Raw genomic sequence first — 19,095 nt, forward strand, 5'->3', positions numbered from 1 at the left:
ATGACTGTGAGAATGATAATTGAGATTTGGTGACCTGACACCACAATATTGCATTCCAAGAACCTGCTGCATTAATTACTTCTGGTAATCAGGAGCAGTGCCACTGACTGACTGGCCTTATGGGAAAACAACTTCCACCTGTGATGTGGAAGCCAAAAAACAGAAGACTCAGCCAAAAGCTTTGAATGACCACATCATCAACAATGAGAAAGAGGGCTGTATATACAAGCAGTTGATATTTGAGATTGTTGGGAGCAATCCGGTGCCAAGAGAGATTTGAAGGCTGTCAAATAAAAAGCAAGAGACCTGCATGGAATTGTTAGTGGAACACATGAAAGTTGGCATCAAACACCAAGTGTGAATGAGTGATGAATTCCTTAATGCTTAGAACTGAATCAAAGTTCAGTAAACATACCTACTTGTGGTTAAGAGATGTTCAGCATCTATTAACAGGAGAGAAGAAAGATTTACACTCCTTGGGCAAGGTGAACAACCCCTTTGAGCCAAGACATTGCTTGCTCATTCTACCAAGATGCATTCAGTGCCATTCTTGGGCAGCTGTTTACAGCAATATGAAGCATGCTAAAGAGGTACAGTGCTCTAGACAAGCATTATTAATTATACAGATTCAAGTCTTAGGATGGACAACTATTGTTCATATATTGTTCTATATATTACTTTGCTTTGAAACTATTCTGAAAGACTTGAGATCACAGTACGTAAGAAACACCAGCGTTCAGTGTTCTTTTATTTGAACAGAGTCCAAGAAATCCTGAGTCGCTGCTGTGCAGAGAGCACTGTACACACAGGGCTGACACGCCAGATGGTGCGGTCAGTGAAAGGACAGCCTTAAAGCTACAGGAAGGCAGCACAGCCAGTGCAACCAAGGAAGTGAAGACATGAACTTGGGTATGTCTATTTGTTTCCTTCTATTTGAAAACAACTCAAGGTTTGAATGCTTTCAAAATTCTGGCGTGCAGCAATGATTTAGTGAACCAAGAGCTGTACAAATGTCCCTGCCATCTATCCACACAATGACTTAATGTCATCAGAAAATGATGCTGAAAATTTGAAAATCTGCTCTTCTGAAAAGCTGAAAATCATGCAATACAAATGTTACCAAACATAATTTCTTTTCAACTCCCAGGTAGATATTTCATATAAACCAGATTTATTGAACTCTGGAAGCCTGCCTTTCTGGGCAACTTCACTCCTAGTGAAGGGCAAACATCTCATAATTTTATTCTCATGTTTTCCATCAGGGGAAAATATTGTATTATTTGCTTATGGCACATTTAAGCAATTATTCTAACTTTAAGCTTCCTACACAAGATATTTTTGGTCAATGAATACAAATGTCTATCAGTGCTAAAAAATTAGCTACCAGATGTGAGGAGACTAAGAATGTTACTGCATTTGTGAACAACTTTCTGTCAAAACCTATATAACTAAATAAAGTCTACCAGCTAGTCTTGATGGCTAAAAAAAAAACCAAACAATTAATAAAACTGGTCACTGATTGTGATATTAGTAGTTCAGATTTCTGATTCATGGTCAAATGCATACACTAAATTAATCACTTCCTGCCTATAAGGGATACACATAAGCAAACTTGCACTCCTAAAATATATGACAGCAGATGAGGGAGAAACCCTTTGAGGCATCCCTTGAGGATCTCCAGCCCTGAATGATGAAATTTGGCTCAAAAGAACAATTGGGTCCAAGGAAACTTCAAATGACTGCTTGAAAGACCAGTCAACAAGTGTTCACATTTTTTCCACTGGGTTTGAGGGGGAACGTTGGTCACTGTAGGATTATATGAGTTATTTTCTCCCTCTCCAGAAATACAGTTAACTTGGTGGGCTAACTGTCAGAGTCTGTAGCAATAGCTTTTGGAGACACTGTAGCTTAAAGAGAGATGAACACAGAAAATTATTATGGAAGTGGAACATGGACAGGATGACTTCTGCAGGAGTTTCTGTGGCCTCATTTTAGCATTCATTTATGGCACAATGCAACAGCTCACACTGATATCCTCTGAGGTGTACGGTGTTATTTAATAACACCAAGTCATAAAGTGACTAATCATTCTTCTAGCATGGATAAGAGTGAAACAGACTTGTCTCTAACCTCAGTGACATACTTTAAGACCTTGTGATTAAGTGTTTCTGGGTGCAGCAAAAGCAAAGGCTCTCTTCAGTGCAATTAAGACTGCAACTGTGTCTACCCTGTCTGATAAAGTGTCTAGAAGGCAGCAACGGAAGAAAAATGTTTGTGCATTCTTATTCATGTCTGGGTTGTCAGCAGCATGCTCCAAGTTCTACTAGTCTTTTACTTTCACCTCCACTATGCAATTAAAAGCAATTTAAGCATTAAAATGTCATTAAACATCCACTCATAGTGATCTCATGTGCTTTATAACAAGTTTTATTGACAGGGTAGCAAAATTTTCTCTCACATTGCCCAGGCATTTAAATGAGGGGACATCCTGTGTTAGGGTAGGTACAGATGAGAGAAAGGAATTCATTATGACTTTATACAACCTGAACAACTATACTGAAAGCTGAGTAAGAGGAATCATTCTTAGGAGAAGAAACCGAACTACTGAAACAGCTCTTGCAGAAAGTTAGAAATTGCTGCTTACTTTGACAAATCCTACAGTATTTTATCCCCATGTAAGTTATGGAAAGAATAGTATGAAGAACCTTTCAGGATTAGCTATAACAACATATTATTTGCTGGAGATAACCTCCAAGAAGCCTGTTAACTATTCCCATTGGTCCTGAAATGTTCCTTTAGTTTCAGAAAAACAGACACAGACCGTAAGTAAATCCAAGTGCACAGTGTATCTCCTCTAACTGAGAGACAGATCTGCTATCTACTTCATCCCTTCCATTTCCAATATGAAGCTGGCATTCTATCTTCAAACACATCTATAAAATAATTTGCAAATGTGACAGCAGTCCTTTTTTCTAGATAGCAGCACATGACATCCAGGATGAAAAGCATGATTGCTTTTGGGTAAACTCCACAGAGTGAGCTCTTGAGCTGAGCTTTCACAGGTTGCTCTTTTGTTAGATACAGAAGGAACAATGAACATTGGCCAGAGGAATTCATAACAAAATGTGTGAGAAAAGGGGGATTGCCCAACATATGAATATTTCTGAGGTGTTTCATTGAAAAAAGAAACCAAACTGAAAAACAACCACTCTAAATAAAAAGCAATCTGTACCAAACAATAACACCATACCGACAACTGGATCAACAGCAAGTTTTAAACTCTTTGCAGTGTCTAGTTACTCTGTAGCTAGGAGCTGAAGAAAGGTGTAACACCCACCTCACCAGTGGACAACACAGCCATTCATCTGTTAGCTACAACATACAGGCAAGGCAGCAGCTGTTTTCCATCAGTCACTGCACAGCACTGCAGTAACTGCAGCGCAACAGTCGCAATAGCTGAAGGTGGCAGAGAGGTGCTCTGGATGTGGCTGAGCTTTGACACAATCCAAACTCACATTCCAGCTGTCCAATGAATTAATGTCATCTCTGCTGCCCCGTGTAAAATTATTATGAAAGGATGAAATGAATAACTATTAAAATGTAAAAATTATATGCTACACTGGAATTTGAATACAAGAAATTGAAATCTCTCCGTTTCCCACCCCTGATTCAGACAAGTTTCCCTGGATTATGTTTCAAAAGCATGTGTCTCTGTTGAAATCAGGGGCTTTATATCCATCCATAAACCAGCTCTAAACTTGTTAAATTTATGAAACTTCAGCTCTGAAGCAACAAACCTAAAACCAGTTAGAGTTACTTAGGTTTTGCAAATAAAGGCCACATCATCTGAAAGAAGTTTAATATTGTATGCCTCAATAACATGAATAGCATGTGCTTTTCAACAGTTGCAAACATTTTATACTTCATGTTAAAGCTTTGAAATTTTTTTAAGCTCTTATAACATCAGAATCTCTTGTGATGATGCCCTTCATGGATCACAGGTTGACCAGTCAGCTGAACTTGTTTTCTGTGGTTGATGTTGGTATGGAAAAATGGTTTCTACTTTAAGAATCTGGGAAATTCTGGGAATCAAAAAGAACTTGATAAAATTTATAAAAGGCATCAAAGAATACTTTTCTAAAGTGGCTTCTTCACAGGCATCATCACTGGAACAACTACCAAACTGCTATGCATTGAGATTTCCTGCCCTTGGCCTGATTCTTACATGTCAGCAGAAAGCAGATGACATCAGGCACAGTTGCTTTATGACTCTACTGTAGACAAACTTCTGATGGCTCCTTCAGGTCACTTTCTTGCCTCTAACTCTATTATATTCTTAATAAAATTATGAAAGCATGTAGGATAAATTCTACAAAAAAATCACAACTAAAAAGAAAGGCAGACATTAAAAAAAAAAAAAAAAAGCCAATCATAACAAAAGATTTAACAAACATCTCAACAGCTCTGAAGAGATTAATAACCCTTACAAGTTCTAATGACACCATAATTGGATGGAGTAACCTCAATTAGTCAGTAAAGGTCACCTGATTTGTATATCACCATGAAATAGTCCACTTATTTTCAAAAGTTTGCCTTGAAAATAAAACTAGAATGTCTTTCTGATCTTTAAAGTAGATTAATAGCTGCTTTGAACAGAATATACTACCTAATTAGAAATTACAAAATAGAGAAGGCCTGTGGAAAAAAAAAACAAACCTTCCTCTCTCTATTTCAGTCAAATCCAGTTAAATATTTTTCATTAAATTTCACATTAAATTATTGGTTTCACAAGAATTATTTCCTATTCTTCTTCAACTCAGTAAAGAGGACATGTGCACTGGCAAAATTTTTATTTTCCTTTAGAAAAAATGTATTAGTGAAAACTCTGAATTTGAAAATTACACACTACAAAGCGAACAACAGTAAAATTATTGAATATTTGAAAAATAATGAAAAAGGAGCAATTCTTCCACTTTTCTATGTTTAATTGAATCAGTTGTTTCTGTGTATTATGGGAATACATTTATCAGAATCAGTAGAGACCAAATGTTAATTATGAAGGCCAAGAAAAAAATGAATAATCTCAAATATAGACCTTGACACATTAGAACTGCAAAGCACTCTCAGATCTTATTTTATGAAAATGTACTAAGAGCACAAATGTATAGACCCTTAGGAAGCAATTATCCCTAAAAGATTTAGCTATAATTCAATGTGAAATATAATAAGAGATTTTTAAAAATGGTTTCACAAAGAAGAGGATTATTTTACTTTAACTATGGAAATAGGGGCCCACATGCTTCTCTGTATGACCTCTGTGCAGCTGTGGGCATTGCTGGGAGAGAAGATTTGAAATTGGCCTTTTCAGTCAATTAATACAATCCCCTATGACCAATAAGAATATTACTAAAAATTAGGGGTGCCAGTTTGGCATTGTGGGGCTGAATGGCCCACAATATTATAAGGAATTTCCTATGCAATAAATACATTAAATATGGAAATTTTAAATCACATACTAGTAGTATGTATGTGGAGGTTAGTTAAGAAGAGCTATCTTACCAAGATGTGCAGATGTTATATGGCACAGTAAGATGAAATAGCATGTTACAATGTGCACTGCATGCCTTCTGTGTCATAAGTTCTATTTGTCACATTATCTTCAGGTGTGACATGGAATCTAAATGTGTAAAACAAAAATCTGCAAAAAAGTGCTTATATCATCCTTGTGATTTCCAGATCCTGAACCTAGCCAAATTACTGCCACCACACATCTCCCACAGTCCTAATGTGTCTCTCTGCCTCTGTGGCTCACTCCTGACTATGGATGGCTACTGTGTCGAAGAAGGGTGGCATAGCCCTGTGAGCTGATATATTGAAAAATAAATCTGAAAGCTTGCAGATTATTTTACCTAATAGATCCTAACATCAGTGGACTGAAATTGGTTTCTTGTGGACTAGTCTTACACTTTCTTCCTTCCAAGCAACTCACTACTGTGAGATGATTTTAAAAAGTAAAAAAGAAACAATAGCCACTGGGTTTTGTTCTTATGTGTATTTCAGGGTCCCATAGAGGTAACGATCTCATCTTCTATCACAAACTTTCACGCCATCCCTAATCTAGCTGATCCTGATTACTTTATTTTTATCCAGTTAGGATTGCAAATATCCCTGCACCACAACTGAGGTTTACACTTCTGTTACTCCCTTAAGAAAATCTAAAGCAGATCAAACTCCTCATTCAGAGGATACATCTTTTGCCAAACTGAATCAACAGATTGCCTCAATGTTAATTAAGTGTAAGAAAATAGGGAAAATTACAGGTTTTTTTTAAAAAAACTTCCTTGATACAAACTGTCCTGGACAGACTCAGAAGAAATACCTGGATTCCTTCTGCTGGACAGGTTAATAGCACAGTTCCCCAGTTTGCATGTGGACATGGTTAAAATAAAAGTAATTCCTTGGATTATGGTGACAATAAAAGCGGAGTTGATATTTACCCTGTACCATAGAGACAAATGACGTGTCCTATTTCTCTGAAAATGGACAAATGTCCAGAAGGTGCTCTGCAGTGGAGAGGGGACAGGACATGATGCTTGGGTCTGTACCTGCTCTCTGTCTGCAGCCTTGCAAGAGCTACTGAGTGCACACAAAAGGCAGGAGGTGACAGCCAAGAATACAAGGGTTTCACAGGGGAGGTGTGTGACCCTTCACAGGGCTCTGGCTGGTTATTTCCTTCTGTGGGAGCTGTGCTGCTAACAGCAGCAGGAGTGCCCCAGCCACCTGCAGCCACTGACATGACTTCCATCCTTACCAGACATCAGTTTCCCAGGCTGTGGTTACACTAAAGTGGGTGATAAGCTTTTCATTTACGAGGTCAGGATGCACGCTCATGTGCTGTATATCAAAGCTAACTACCATTGGCAGTATTTCATTGGGGCATTTAAAAGTTTTCAAGGTCAAGAATACAACTTGGCTTTTTAAAAAATATTCCTGTCCTCACTGTAGGTAACAGTAATATGAACTGAGACAAACTCTACGGAGCTACAATATTAAAAAAGTTCAACTTTAAAAAAATTGAAAAGTGGTCTTTTTTCTTCCCCAGACTCTCATCTCTAAGAGACTATGATCAATTAACCTTTAACTTTAAAAAATAAAAAAATTCCTATGATAGTCAAAAATGAAATTCTTTAAAGATTAGGTGCTGGGAGAGCAATATCAGGCTTAGAATGAAATCCTAGTAACGCTCTGAACTATCAAATCACTTCTTGCTCTGAAAATATAATTATTCTGTATGTGTTATGTCAGACAATATTAAATGCAAAAAGCATAGCTTAAATAAAACTTTTTTCTAATATAAAGACTCTCTGCACAATATTTTCCATGACACAGAAAAAACAAGTCAGCATGCAATTAATGAAAAACAATACTATGTTCAATAAGAAGCATGCTTGGCAAGCACTAACTTTTAGTGACACGAGATTTAAAATAATGCTGTTATTGCAGTCAGAAACAGCCCCTGAATGTTTATGATCTCCATTTCTAGTCATCTGCTTTCACTATTACACATCTGATTTAGTCATATTCACCATAGATTTTGAAGGCAGTTGTAAATCCATGGAATATAAAGCATTTATGCAGCATGCAGCCTCTCTCAATTTATTAATATTATATTTACTGTTTTTCTTATCGAGAAATGTCAAACTACACTTATACCTAGCTTTGGTCAAGTTGTTGTATGTATAATGATGTTTCCCAAATTAAAAAAAAATAAAAATAGAAAAAAGGAGGCAGACGAAAATCTATCTGTAAGTGAGATACCTTTGGATCTTTCTGTATAAATCAAACAGTTTTAAAATGACAACACAGTATAAACAGAATAACTTCTGTATTTGTATTGTATCTCCACTACCGGTAAAAGAGATTTTTAAGAATAAAGTGGCTGAAGAGGTGTGCACAATGCTTGCACATCTTACCTGGCATAGTCTCTTATCCTGGCTAGCGGTGAGATTGCAGGGTATGTAGCTATCAATTCCACTGACATTACAATTTCCCTTTCTCAAAGCAGCAATAACCTGTCACTTTACACTGTCCTTTCTCTGACCCTCTCCTGCCTCTCTGCTCATTTTTATTCTTATTGACAAGACTTATTATTCCTCCTCCCAATTCCAAGTAGCTACTCTTTTGCAAATAGTAGTATCAACCATGTGGTCACTAGCAGTATCGGTCAACAATGTTATTAATATAGCACACACTGCTGGGAGCAGATCAAACAGCCATGCTTTAAAATATTAGTTTTGCAAAGGTACCACGAGGCAAATAATTCCAGTTTTCTTCACCTTATACAATGTAATATTGCAAGGACAGAGCTCAAGAATTTAGTGTTAATTACCAGCCCAATAATTTAGAGGATATGTTATTTTTTTTCTTGTTGCTTTCAAACACAAAATAAAATAAAACCATAGCAGAAGGGTGCTGTATCTGTGTTTAAAGAAGCAGTTGTTGGCAAACACCATAGCTCACTTCTGCCGAAATGTACACAACTGATATATGCAGCCCAGAAAGCTGGCACCAGGGGCTTACAACCTTAATTTGCCTGCAAGAAGAAATGGAGATTTACCTTCAGAGCACGTTCTTGATTGTTTTCAGCAGTCATATGTCTCGTGTTGTTTGCTGAAGTCTGGTTCTGCTCTTTCAGATGATGAAGCTCCTGCTCCAGCCGTTTGCACTGCAACGAGGAAAGAATCCCATTAAGCAGAGGAGTGTGGGCATATTTTTTTTTTCAACAAGCCAAAAGACTTACCGTAAATAACCCCATCACTATTTCTGCAGTAGTGAAAGCTCATTCAAAAGCAAGTTACAATCCCAGACAGTACTAAAGCTACGTTTTTAAAATGTGTATCATTATTCAGTTTCTTCCTGGTCCAAAAGTATGCCAAAAATGCTATGTATCAGATAAGATATTTATCAGAATATTGGTTTGAATTTCTGTTCATAGTTATGCCAATATATGGCTAGATTTTGGCTTTTATGTGTTAAGTAAGTAGATATAAAGGAAAGAATTCATGCTTTTTGAAATGCAAGCAAATGAAAGACCCTCCTCCCAAATCAAGGATCCAGCCTTTTATTAGAAAATATAGATGAAATTTTTAGACTTGTATTTTTCATACTAGGAGGTTACTCTAATTCTCCAAGATTGTTTTCTTTAAATATTTAACTTAATGACAAAAAATGAGAAAATTAGCACTTGCTACTGTGTACCTATACATATGGACTTACTGCTGTCTGCTGAGCATTTATTTTAAAGATTAAAAATCTGCAAGTTAAAACCAAATGATATTTTGCTCTTTTTTATGTTAACTATAAAAGGTCTTGTCCAGTTCCGTGGTTTGAAAGAGCAATTAGTTGTCTGCAGACAGTTCTTTGCCTTACAAAAAAACCCTGTTCTACCAAAAAAACAAATAACGAAAAACACAAAAACAAAACAAAACAAAACAAATCAAACCCAAAAAACAACAACAAAAAAAAAAAAAAAAAAAAAAAAAAAAAAAACAAACAAAAAAAAAAAACCACACAAAAAAAACCTGGAAACAAAGCAGACAAAGTACCAAGAAGACATATGGGAACAACTGTTAGAACTAGGGAAAAGCAGAGTACCAGGAGAAGCATTTTACAACAACATATTAGAAGCCAGTAGTTTGAATATGATCACCAAAGCCCACAGCTAGTAGACTGTAGGAACGAAAGACAATTAATTGATAAAAAATATTTTAATACACACTTTCTGAGAACATCAGCAAATAAAAAGAATAAGAATTGTGATTTAATGCCCATGTAAGCATTGCTGTCTCAAAAGACCTGGAAATGTCAGTCTCTTGTGGAGTCTTAGTGACTATGGACAACACACAACTGAGCTTCCTATCATATATATGCACCCTATTCCTGAGCAATTCAGTATATGGGGCAATGAAGCCTGCCTCATGTAAACTCTAAAAAAGAAAAATTGTGAAACACAAAGCTTCAGAACTGAAAAAACTATGAATGAGGTCTAAGTAAAATAACGAATGCTACAGGATCTTGAGACAGAAATGTAAAGACAAGCCAAGACATACAATTCTTAAACAGAAAATAAGACCTAAAAATATACTGCTCATCAGGTATCCAGTATAGTATATAAACCAGAATGATCCAATCCTCTATTTGAATAAATTTTAAACATTTGTAGAAGCCCAAAAGTACTATTAAAAATTCTATTCACATATCTGTTATATGTCATTACTTCTGTTAGAAATCTGAGCTTATTTCTAATAGGATTACCTATTTTAAAGGCAGTGAATTTTTCTGGCCTAGTACATTCTCTCAATGTGTGTTGTAAACTTTCTTAATGTACAGTTTCATTTTTATTGCAAGGAAAAAATACATCTTCCCACAGATAGGGAAATACAAAAAAAAAAAATTAAGATACATTTGACTGTAAGTATTTTCACATACTTGAGATATTTAACATCTGTGTTTATCACACACCCCTCCCACACACAAAATCACAAATCACAGAATCCCAGATGTAACTCTTTTTCCACGTCCAGCATGAAAACTATTTGTTTGCAGACATGAAGGTGCTACTAAAACTAGTAAAAAACTAAACACAGATTATGGGTTTTTTTTCTTTAGCAACATTTTTTTCCTTGGCTTATGTGATCTAAACACCATTAAAAAAAAAAAAAAAACAATCTACCACTGCAGGCACTATACATTACATCATGTATGATCACCAGGACACTCACTTTTCTGCTTTGCCAACATTTTTCTTCAAAGCAGTGTTTTGAAATCCACAATTTGACAACAACACAAGTTTACATAGAGTAAATATTATTTAAAATACTAAAATCTCAATTTACCTTTAAAACCTGAATTTATAATCATGTTATTCTCTTGATTCCAAAAGGCATGTGAAAATATGCTAAGAGCAAAACCTAGCTGAATGAATACCTGAGAAAAGATCTTGGTGTACAGAGCAGATTGTACCACTGAGAGCATGGGTGCAATCTTAATTCTGCTCTCCACTTCACTCCCGTGAAGACAGGACACTGAAATAAAGAGCAGCAGTGGGACTAAAGGATCTTGCAAAACGCAGCACAAATAAAGTACAGTAAAGATACAACACAGGTAACATAAAACGGATAAACCTCCCTATCAAGTCAACCTTGATATGATTACATTTACATCAAACTTGGGAACATTTTGTAATTCCTCTTTCATTTCATTTCTACTGAGAGTGTTGAAATCTGAAAAAAAAAAACAAAACAAAAACCAGGGCATTTTCAACGAGTATATTGCTTGAAATCGATTTGGGACATCATTGAAAGAATTTTGACCTTTGCACCTGAGTGTTTTACTATGTTGGAAACAATGCATTTACAGAAGATATTCAGATTTATTCTTGGCTGTCTAGAAAGTAAAATCTTCCATTACCCTCTTTGTGAAAGCATTACAATAATAGTCTTAAACAGCAACACTGTGTATGTCTTAAGAAAATTTTATCCTTTACATCTTTGATACCTGAGCTACTCTGAAAATATTAAACCAGCATTCTAAAGGCAAGCACTCCTTTTCACAAGAGTAGAAGCATGTGAAATTTTAGTGTAACCTTGTTGTAAAGAAAAGTTTTATAAATAGAATTTAAAACAATGCAGCCCTTCTATTAATTTGAGCCAACATTTTTGAATTCTGTGTCACTAGTTGTTAGCAAGGTCCAGTAAAAATAGATGTTCTTTAAAATACATGTGTTTTTATTGGTTCACTCCAGGCCTCTAAAATGCCAACAGCTGCAAGTAAGAAACTGAATTTCCTTCTAAAAACATATATAAAAATACCTTTTGGAGCACATTGAAGAGAAGACATCATCCAACTTGGTACTGACAAAAAAGAAATGTTGGATGTATCCTTTTAAGAAAGCTGAAAGCTAAAGGAAGTGTTTAATTTGAGATACTATGTCTAAATTCTGTTATCTCAAACTTGCGAAAATTCACACTTGGGAAAATTTCAAACAGACAATATATTTTGTGCAACACAGGTTACCTAAACATCGATCTGAGGTTTAATTGTGCCCCTAAATGCAAATTCCCATGAGTTCAACATGTTATGAAACACGGGCTGTTAATTGAGAAAACTGCTTCTCTACCTCAGATACTTTGAGTACATCAAGGAATATGAGAGCAGTGTGGACACATGTCAATGAGAAAATGTCTTGATCAGAACACTCATGACTTTGCCAAGTAAAGGATATTAAAGCCTCAGAATTGGTAATATAATTTTATAAAGGTACCACACAAACAACTTACTACGAATTAACTTACTGTGTGGTCTACTGTGTGCATTCACAGTTCTGTAGCCAGAGAGGCAATACAGACAACTGAAGCTACAAAAAAACCCACTCCCAAAATCAATCCTGACAAAGGTCTCCTCTCTTCTTTCAAACCCACACATCTGTTCTCCTCTCTGAAGGTATTTCCCCCAAAAAATCTCCTACCTCAGCTAGCCTGAATCAGGCGATAATGTACTTGACAGACAATGAACCTCATTAAACCTACTCTGAGTGTTCCTTGAGTGACCATAACCCAGCTGTACAGCTGTCAGTACAACATCATCCATTCCCAGCAACAGGGACCCAATCTTTTCTTTAACTGTATTTCCACCAAGCAACTCTTCTAAATACACACAGTCTTTTGAAACAAATACCTCTGTACTCAGCATAGGATATATCACAAGCAGCTAAGACACAAAATGAAAAGCAAAGCACGTAACATACCAAAAGGATAACAAAAAGACTTAGCCAGGAAAGCAAGGATAGACAGCAAGTAAACATACCCTTCCCTCCCATCTTAAAATGTAAATTATTAGGCTACTGTTGAGTCTTTTTTAATGAGCACCAGGTAACATGATTCAGCAGAATGAGGATGTTTGTGAGAGGCACCAGTTCAAGCTGCAGTGGGCACTGACCCCTTTCAATGACTCCCCAGATGGGAGTGTTGGAACACCAAAGGGAAAATCCAGACAAATTGAAAAAGGAGCATCTGCTAAAAGGGACACTGATAGGTCAAGAGATGGACCAGGAGAATATCACTGAGTAAAGTCCATAAGGCTCACCCAGAAAGTGACTGTTAAAAGACAGCCCCAGCTCCAGTTATACAAAAGGAGTAAAGATGGTTTACCTTGAATCAAGTATTTCAGAAGATAGAAAAATCAATGCAAATAACCACTTAATAGTGTTTGGCCTTTACTAGAAAATGAGGTTGCATTAACATATCAAACATAACTTTAGCACTTGTATAAACAAATCATCTTTAACATGCTGTCAGCTTTTCAGCATTTTCTTCTTCAACTTGTACCTGTAACACACTAACATAGTGTTACAGTGCCTGCCACATCTACACAGATTGATAAGTTATTTTTTGATAATTATTTAACATGATCCTTCAGTGAGATATTCTCAAAGTAAAAGGTTCCGACATTACACAAAAGTAAAGAAAAACTTGCAAGCCATTAGAGAAATAATATTAGTAAGGACAAAGATGGAATACAGCAAAGCATTAACATGGAGCAGAGTGACCTCCTGTTGCTCAGAGGACCTATTTGGTCCCTGTGTGGTTTGTATGAAGACACCTATCCCCAGAGGTTTCATGCAGAAGCCTCTTTAACTCTGCACATCTTAGGTCAATCAGTCTGTTCATGTGCTTTCAAAATTTTTAAGTTTTGCTACACCAGGGTCCCTCACTCTCATCTCATTGAACTAGGATGGTAATGTCAGATGAATTTCTCATTTTGTATTTCAGCACAGATTTGACCCAGGAAAGGGTACTGTGACTACCTGGCTCAGGAAGCAACAGCTAAAATGGAATATAGCAGAAAACCATAACACTTCCTTACTGCAAATGCAGTCCTGGTGGCTATTTAATCCCATTACATCTATATTTGCTTTTAATATTACTGTATGGCATATAATATTTTTCATTGCCTTTCATTAAAAGGAATCCAAACTAACCTCTCCTGAACTTATGACAATATGCTAGGGAAAAAAAAGTCAACACATTATGCCATTTATATGCTAGGGAAAAAGGAAAGGAATTGATTTGTCTCTGTTATTAAAGGTATGGGGGTCAAAGTCTAATGAAACAAATGTACCAATATAAGGCAAAATTCTGCACTAAGTTCTTTCCTCAATTCTAAATATTATTTGATTGTCTTATTCAATTAGGACGTAGAAAAGATAGTATTTCATTTGAATACATTTGTTCATCTAAAGTCCTTATCAAAACTTGCAGTGTTTACAAACTTGAAAATCAGCATTGGCATAAACACACAAGAGCACATTTGAGGAGCTTGACTGAAAAGAGCCACAGTGCCTAGATGGAGGTACTGTAACGTGCTTGTTCCTGTGCTGACCTGAGTGAGGTCAGGCTGGTGAGGCAGGTGGATCTTTGGTCCAATCTGATCACCCTAGTTTAAAAAAACATAACCACAATCTCCCCAAAATAGCTTAATTCTGTCATTAAACTTAAGGTAACATAATTTCATTCAAGTCACACAAAAATCAAAAGTGAGTGCTAAGTCACTCCTCTGGGTCAGCCAGTGCATAAGGACTTGATTGCATATCAGTGCCTTCATTTCAAACACTGAGTACTCTGCCACATTTGTGGACTTATATGCATGACGACCTTGCTGAATTGGAATTCTCAATTACTGAAGTAGTGTGACATAAAAATAACCTAGTTCCTACTGAATAACTTGGGAAAATGGCTTATGTTCTCCAAATTCTGGGAAAGTCAGAGTCCATCGGAATGGCAGAACTATTTTCCCACATGCATTTTTTTCCTTTACGCATTTTAAGTAAAATGTTCATGAGCAAAGTAAGTGACAGACCATACATCGATGGAAAATGTATCAATATCACTGAAAGATAAGTTTATGGGGTACTGAGATCCTACTACTACACAGCACAATACTTCCTGAAGTGATAAAGCGCATCTATGTTTTGAAATTAGTTAACACATATTCATTGCAGTGAACAACTGAAGTACAAATAATTATTCCAGACACCAAACAGGAAAAAGATGAAGAAACAAAGCTACTTTTTTGCCTGTTATACTTTTAAGTCTTCACCTGTGGAAACCTAAATACAATAAATAAGCATGTGAAACAAACAAAAACAATTCAACTGATTCTTCTCTTCGTTGGTTGTTTTGTTCACTTTTTCTTACTTTGTTTATAATGATCTGTACTTCAGACTGGCTCCCAGCTCAAATATGCCAAATGGAACGCAAATGTTCTCACTCTGACTGCCCTTCTTCCCCCTCCCCTCAATATTTTTTTTTTTAACAGTCTGCCCCTTGTCCCAAATTCATCACAATTTCTGGAGAGGCAAACATCTTGCACCACTTGGATGCTATACACTCTTTCCTTTGCAGACAAAAATAATACCAAAGTCATCCAGTCAAAACACAAACCAACCTTTGGTGTCACTGTGAATTATGTACTTTGAACTGCAGATGTTTGGAAGCACTTATATAAATAGAATTTATCCTTTTTTTTCTAAAGTAATAATTTAAAAAGAAAGAAAGAAAGAAATTAGTTTCTACATAATAATCACAAGAAAAATTTTCCATTAAATTTTAATTTTGTACTAAGGTTTTCTAACCTCTGAGAAAAATTACTTCACTTCAAAGTTTTGGCAAATCATCAACAAATGTTTGAATGATTATTTATACAATGCCCAGCAGCTTAGAACTACTGGAATTTCAAAAAAGAAAAGTGTTTTTGTAGAGTTTGGGCCTCAGAAACACACATGTCTTTAAAAAGTTATATTCTATTAGTAAGAGAAACACTTAGATGTAAATGCTGCCTTTTTTTCGTAGCAGTGCAATGGTGTCTTGCTTCAAAAAGCTACAAAAAGAAATGCATCAAAATATAAATAAAACATTTTTGTTTTCTTTGTCACTATGAGCCAGTTTCAACCTGCAGCATTAAGGCAGATAATATGCTGTAGGCATGACTAGGTTTCTTCCTACCATTCCTCTCCCTGTCTATTTCTGAACACTTCAAATGCAGCAAAACAAGTTTTATTTTCATTTTAATAGTTAAAGGAACTGTAAGTGTACAGTAAGAAATTCAGAAAATTTAGACCATGAAGATTAACTGTTTACACCCTTCATGTGAACCATCCTTACACGTGCAGCGATTCCACAGCGCTGAGTAGCACTGATACTCACCCAACTGCATTCTCTACACATTCTTACTTCCTTGCAATGATGATATTTCAAAGATCAAAACAACCTGATCTACTTTTCAGTGAGTTCAGCACACAAAGACTTTCCTAATCAATGAAACTCATTATAAAAATGTGCAAGAAACAGAGAAAGGAAAATGTGACGTTCTTGAGCTGGATGTGACTCACAGGTCATTCAAGCAGGGTTCCTGTGCTGGCTGTGCACTGGATGACCACGCCTGTGCTAACAGGGGCTGCTGACAGACACCTGATCTGCAGGAGGAAACAGCAGCAGGAGCTGCTGAAGCCACATAACTGGGTCACCTTCCTGTGACATTTTCCTGTGTCCACTGCATATAAGTTAACAAACTTACTCCACCTCTGTGTTTCTAATCAAAACACAAACCTAGTAACCTGGAGTCAAACATTTATTCATGAGGCTGTGCTGGGTCTGAAAGCAAGCAAAAATGCATTCAACTAAACTAAGAGTGTTTTTTTCCTAATTGCCTGTCATATATAAATAAGTAACTTCTGCTTTACATCAAAGTCACATTATTAATTCAATTTTTTAATTTCATGCCTATAAATCTAATAAATAATGTATAAACTAAGCATGTAAGCAGATGAGTAGTACACAAGTAGTACACCTGCTCACGCCCCACTGCAGAGTTTTAGAAAGACTAGACACTGTCACAGTACAATGATATTATAATTCATATGTCACTGTTATATTTAAAAGCAAAGGAAACTCCCAATACACCCAAATAATTCAGCAAATGGAAAACACTAATTAAAATTTTATCAGAAGAGCAAAAGAGCATTCAAGAGTCAAGACTATTTTTTAAAAGTAATAAATAAAAAAATAAAAACGTAAGTCTTGATTAGCTAAATTCTATATCACTGAATAAAGGTCTGCAAGTACAATCAGACTAGAATCGGTTTTACTTTCAATGGACATTAGCAAGCCCAGCATACTGATACAAGAGAAGACTTCAGAGCAGAAACTTCTGCAGAGAAAATAATTCAGAGTAATTAACTCAAAATCTTTAAAAACATTTTAAAAATAAAATTACACAACACCCAAGAAGTTTTGGAATAAATTTGACATTTAAGCAGAACATGCATTAATATACCACTTACACAAAAACCAGGACCTAAATACCCTGCTGACTACCTGAAATAATTTCCACCATGGTTAAGTACTAAGTAGTACTGCAAGAAAGGTCACCAAGAAGCAAGTCAAAGCATCTGAATATTAAAATATTATTCTTATTTTATTTATGATCTTAGCATGCATTTTCCAAATCAATGCAACTCCCACATACTCATTTGCAAGGAGCTTTGGTCAAAGATTATGTGTTACTAATGGATGGAACACAAATTTCAGAAAGCCATAAACTATATTTTAAAATAGCTTTAAAAAAGCCAATTACTTCTCCTCCTTCATTGCTGAAAGAAGGAAGCGTAAGTTTTCCCTCTCCAAGTTCTTCAGCTTCTCTCTCCTTCAAATGCAGCATCTTGCTTCCCTTCTTTTGCATGGCAGAATGTACACATAATGTGCACTCTAATTCTCAGTTCTTGTCTTGGCCTGAATAATGTTCACTTCACTACACCACTTCATTTTTTGTTTACATTTTTACTTCAACTTTTTACCATACATATACTCTTTATTATATGATTCTTCTTTAATTATACTCATAAATAATTATGTTGCAACTTTTTGTAAACACTGACTAATCACTTTTTCCAACACTCAAATCAAATCAGTAAATAGTAGTTTCTTGTTTTGTGGGATGACAAATTAGCATAGAAAGTTTAAGAATCTTAATCAACCAACAAGATCATGTCAGAACTGGGATTACTACACCCCAAACCTTTGCTTTATTGATGTGACCAAATGACACGGAGCTATTGCTTCGTGTGGCCACATGTTTTGCTGGTTCCTCAGAAGAGTAGTCAGCTCCATTACAACCAAATGGCCTGTGGCCAAGAGACAGCTTGTCAAACATCTGACAACACACCATGACAGAAAGCTGACAATTGCTTTTGTTTAAAGCCTTTCCCTCACCCTCATTTAATAATCTGCAGTGTTGGTACTCAAACAATGTATACAGTAGAACAGAGGTATTGAAAATGTGGAAGCTGTAAGAAAAGGAGAAATTTTAGAAACATTCACAGCCTAATCTTCCAACTAGATCTAGAAATTAGGAATCTGATTTGAAGATATAGGCAAGGCACTCAGCTGCAGACTAATTTTTTAGAAAGTACAACCTTGTTTAATTGAATGTAACTAATATTAGTTGATGAGAAAACAAAATTTGGTAAGCAATCTGTCATTCTAATGAGCTGGTTTTCAAATAATCTTCAATGGATTTTTGTAAAATCCATATGCAAACAAGGCTATTGCTGAAACATTAAGTTGGCATTTACTGCACAAAAGGACAGGAATACTTCTCGTCTATCTTTAAATATCATCACATTTTTCAAGAAAACAGTATCATGGATCATTGTATAGATGGCAGAGTTTTAAAATCTTTTTAGTCTGATATTGTAAGCGTGGTATTGCAGGTGTATCTCGTAGTACATGCTGTCTATTTGTCCTGATAAATTTCATACTCTCAACTGAGCCATCAGTTGCTTAAGTAGCAGTTCTTGAATATTTTCTGGTATATAATATGTCCACACAAAACTTGTTTAACATCTAATAAAAGCTACTTTAAACTAGAGATTATTACAAACTAAACAACAACTAGGTAGGTGAAAACACAAACTTCTGCAGGTAAGTCAGGGACAAAAGGCATTTTTCAAACAAATCATCCTATTCTGTAGTATTTGCT

The 19,095-nt window shown here is 35.8% G+C and overlaps 1 protein-coding gene across 1 annotated transcript in view; it reads right to left on the minus strand.

The window, feature by feature from the left end:
- MIPOL1 (mirror-image polydactyly 1) overlaps positions 1-19,095 on the minus strand; it is a 182,985-nt gene that overhangs the window by 84,445 nt on the left and 79,445 nt on the right. Inside the window, exon 12 of the mRNA XM_053981400.1 lies at positions 8,618-8,725. Within this exon, the coding sequence (XP_053837375.1) occupies positions 8,618-8,725 (108 nt within the window). The remainder of the gene's footprint in view (positions 1-8,617; positions 8,726-19,095) is intronic.

Source organism: Vidua macroura, chromosome 6, assembly GCF_024509145.1.
Source record: "Vidua macroura isolate BioBank_ID:100142 chromosome 6, ASM2450914v1, whole genome shotgun sequence".
Taxonomy (NCBI): Eukaryota; Metazoa; Chordata; class Aves; order Passeriformes; family Viduidae; genus Vidua; species Vidua macroura.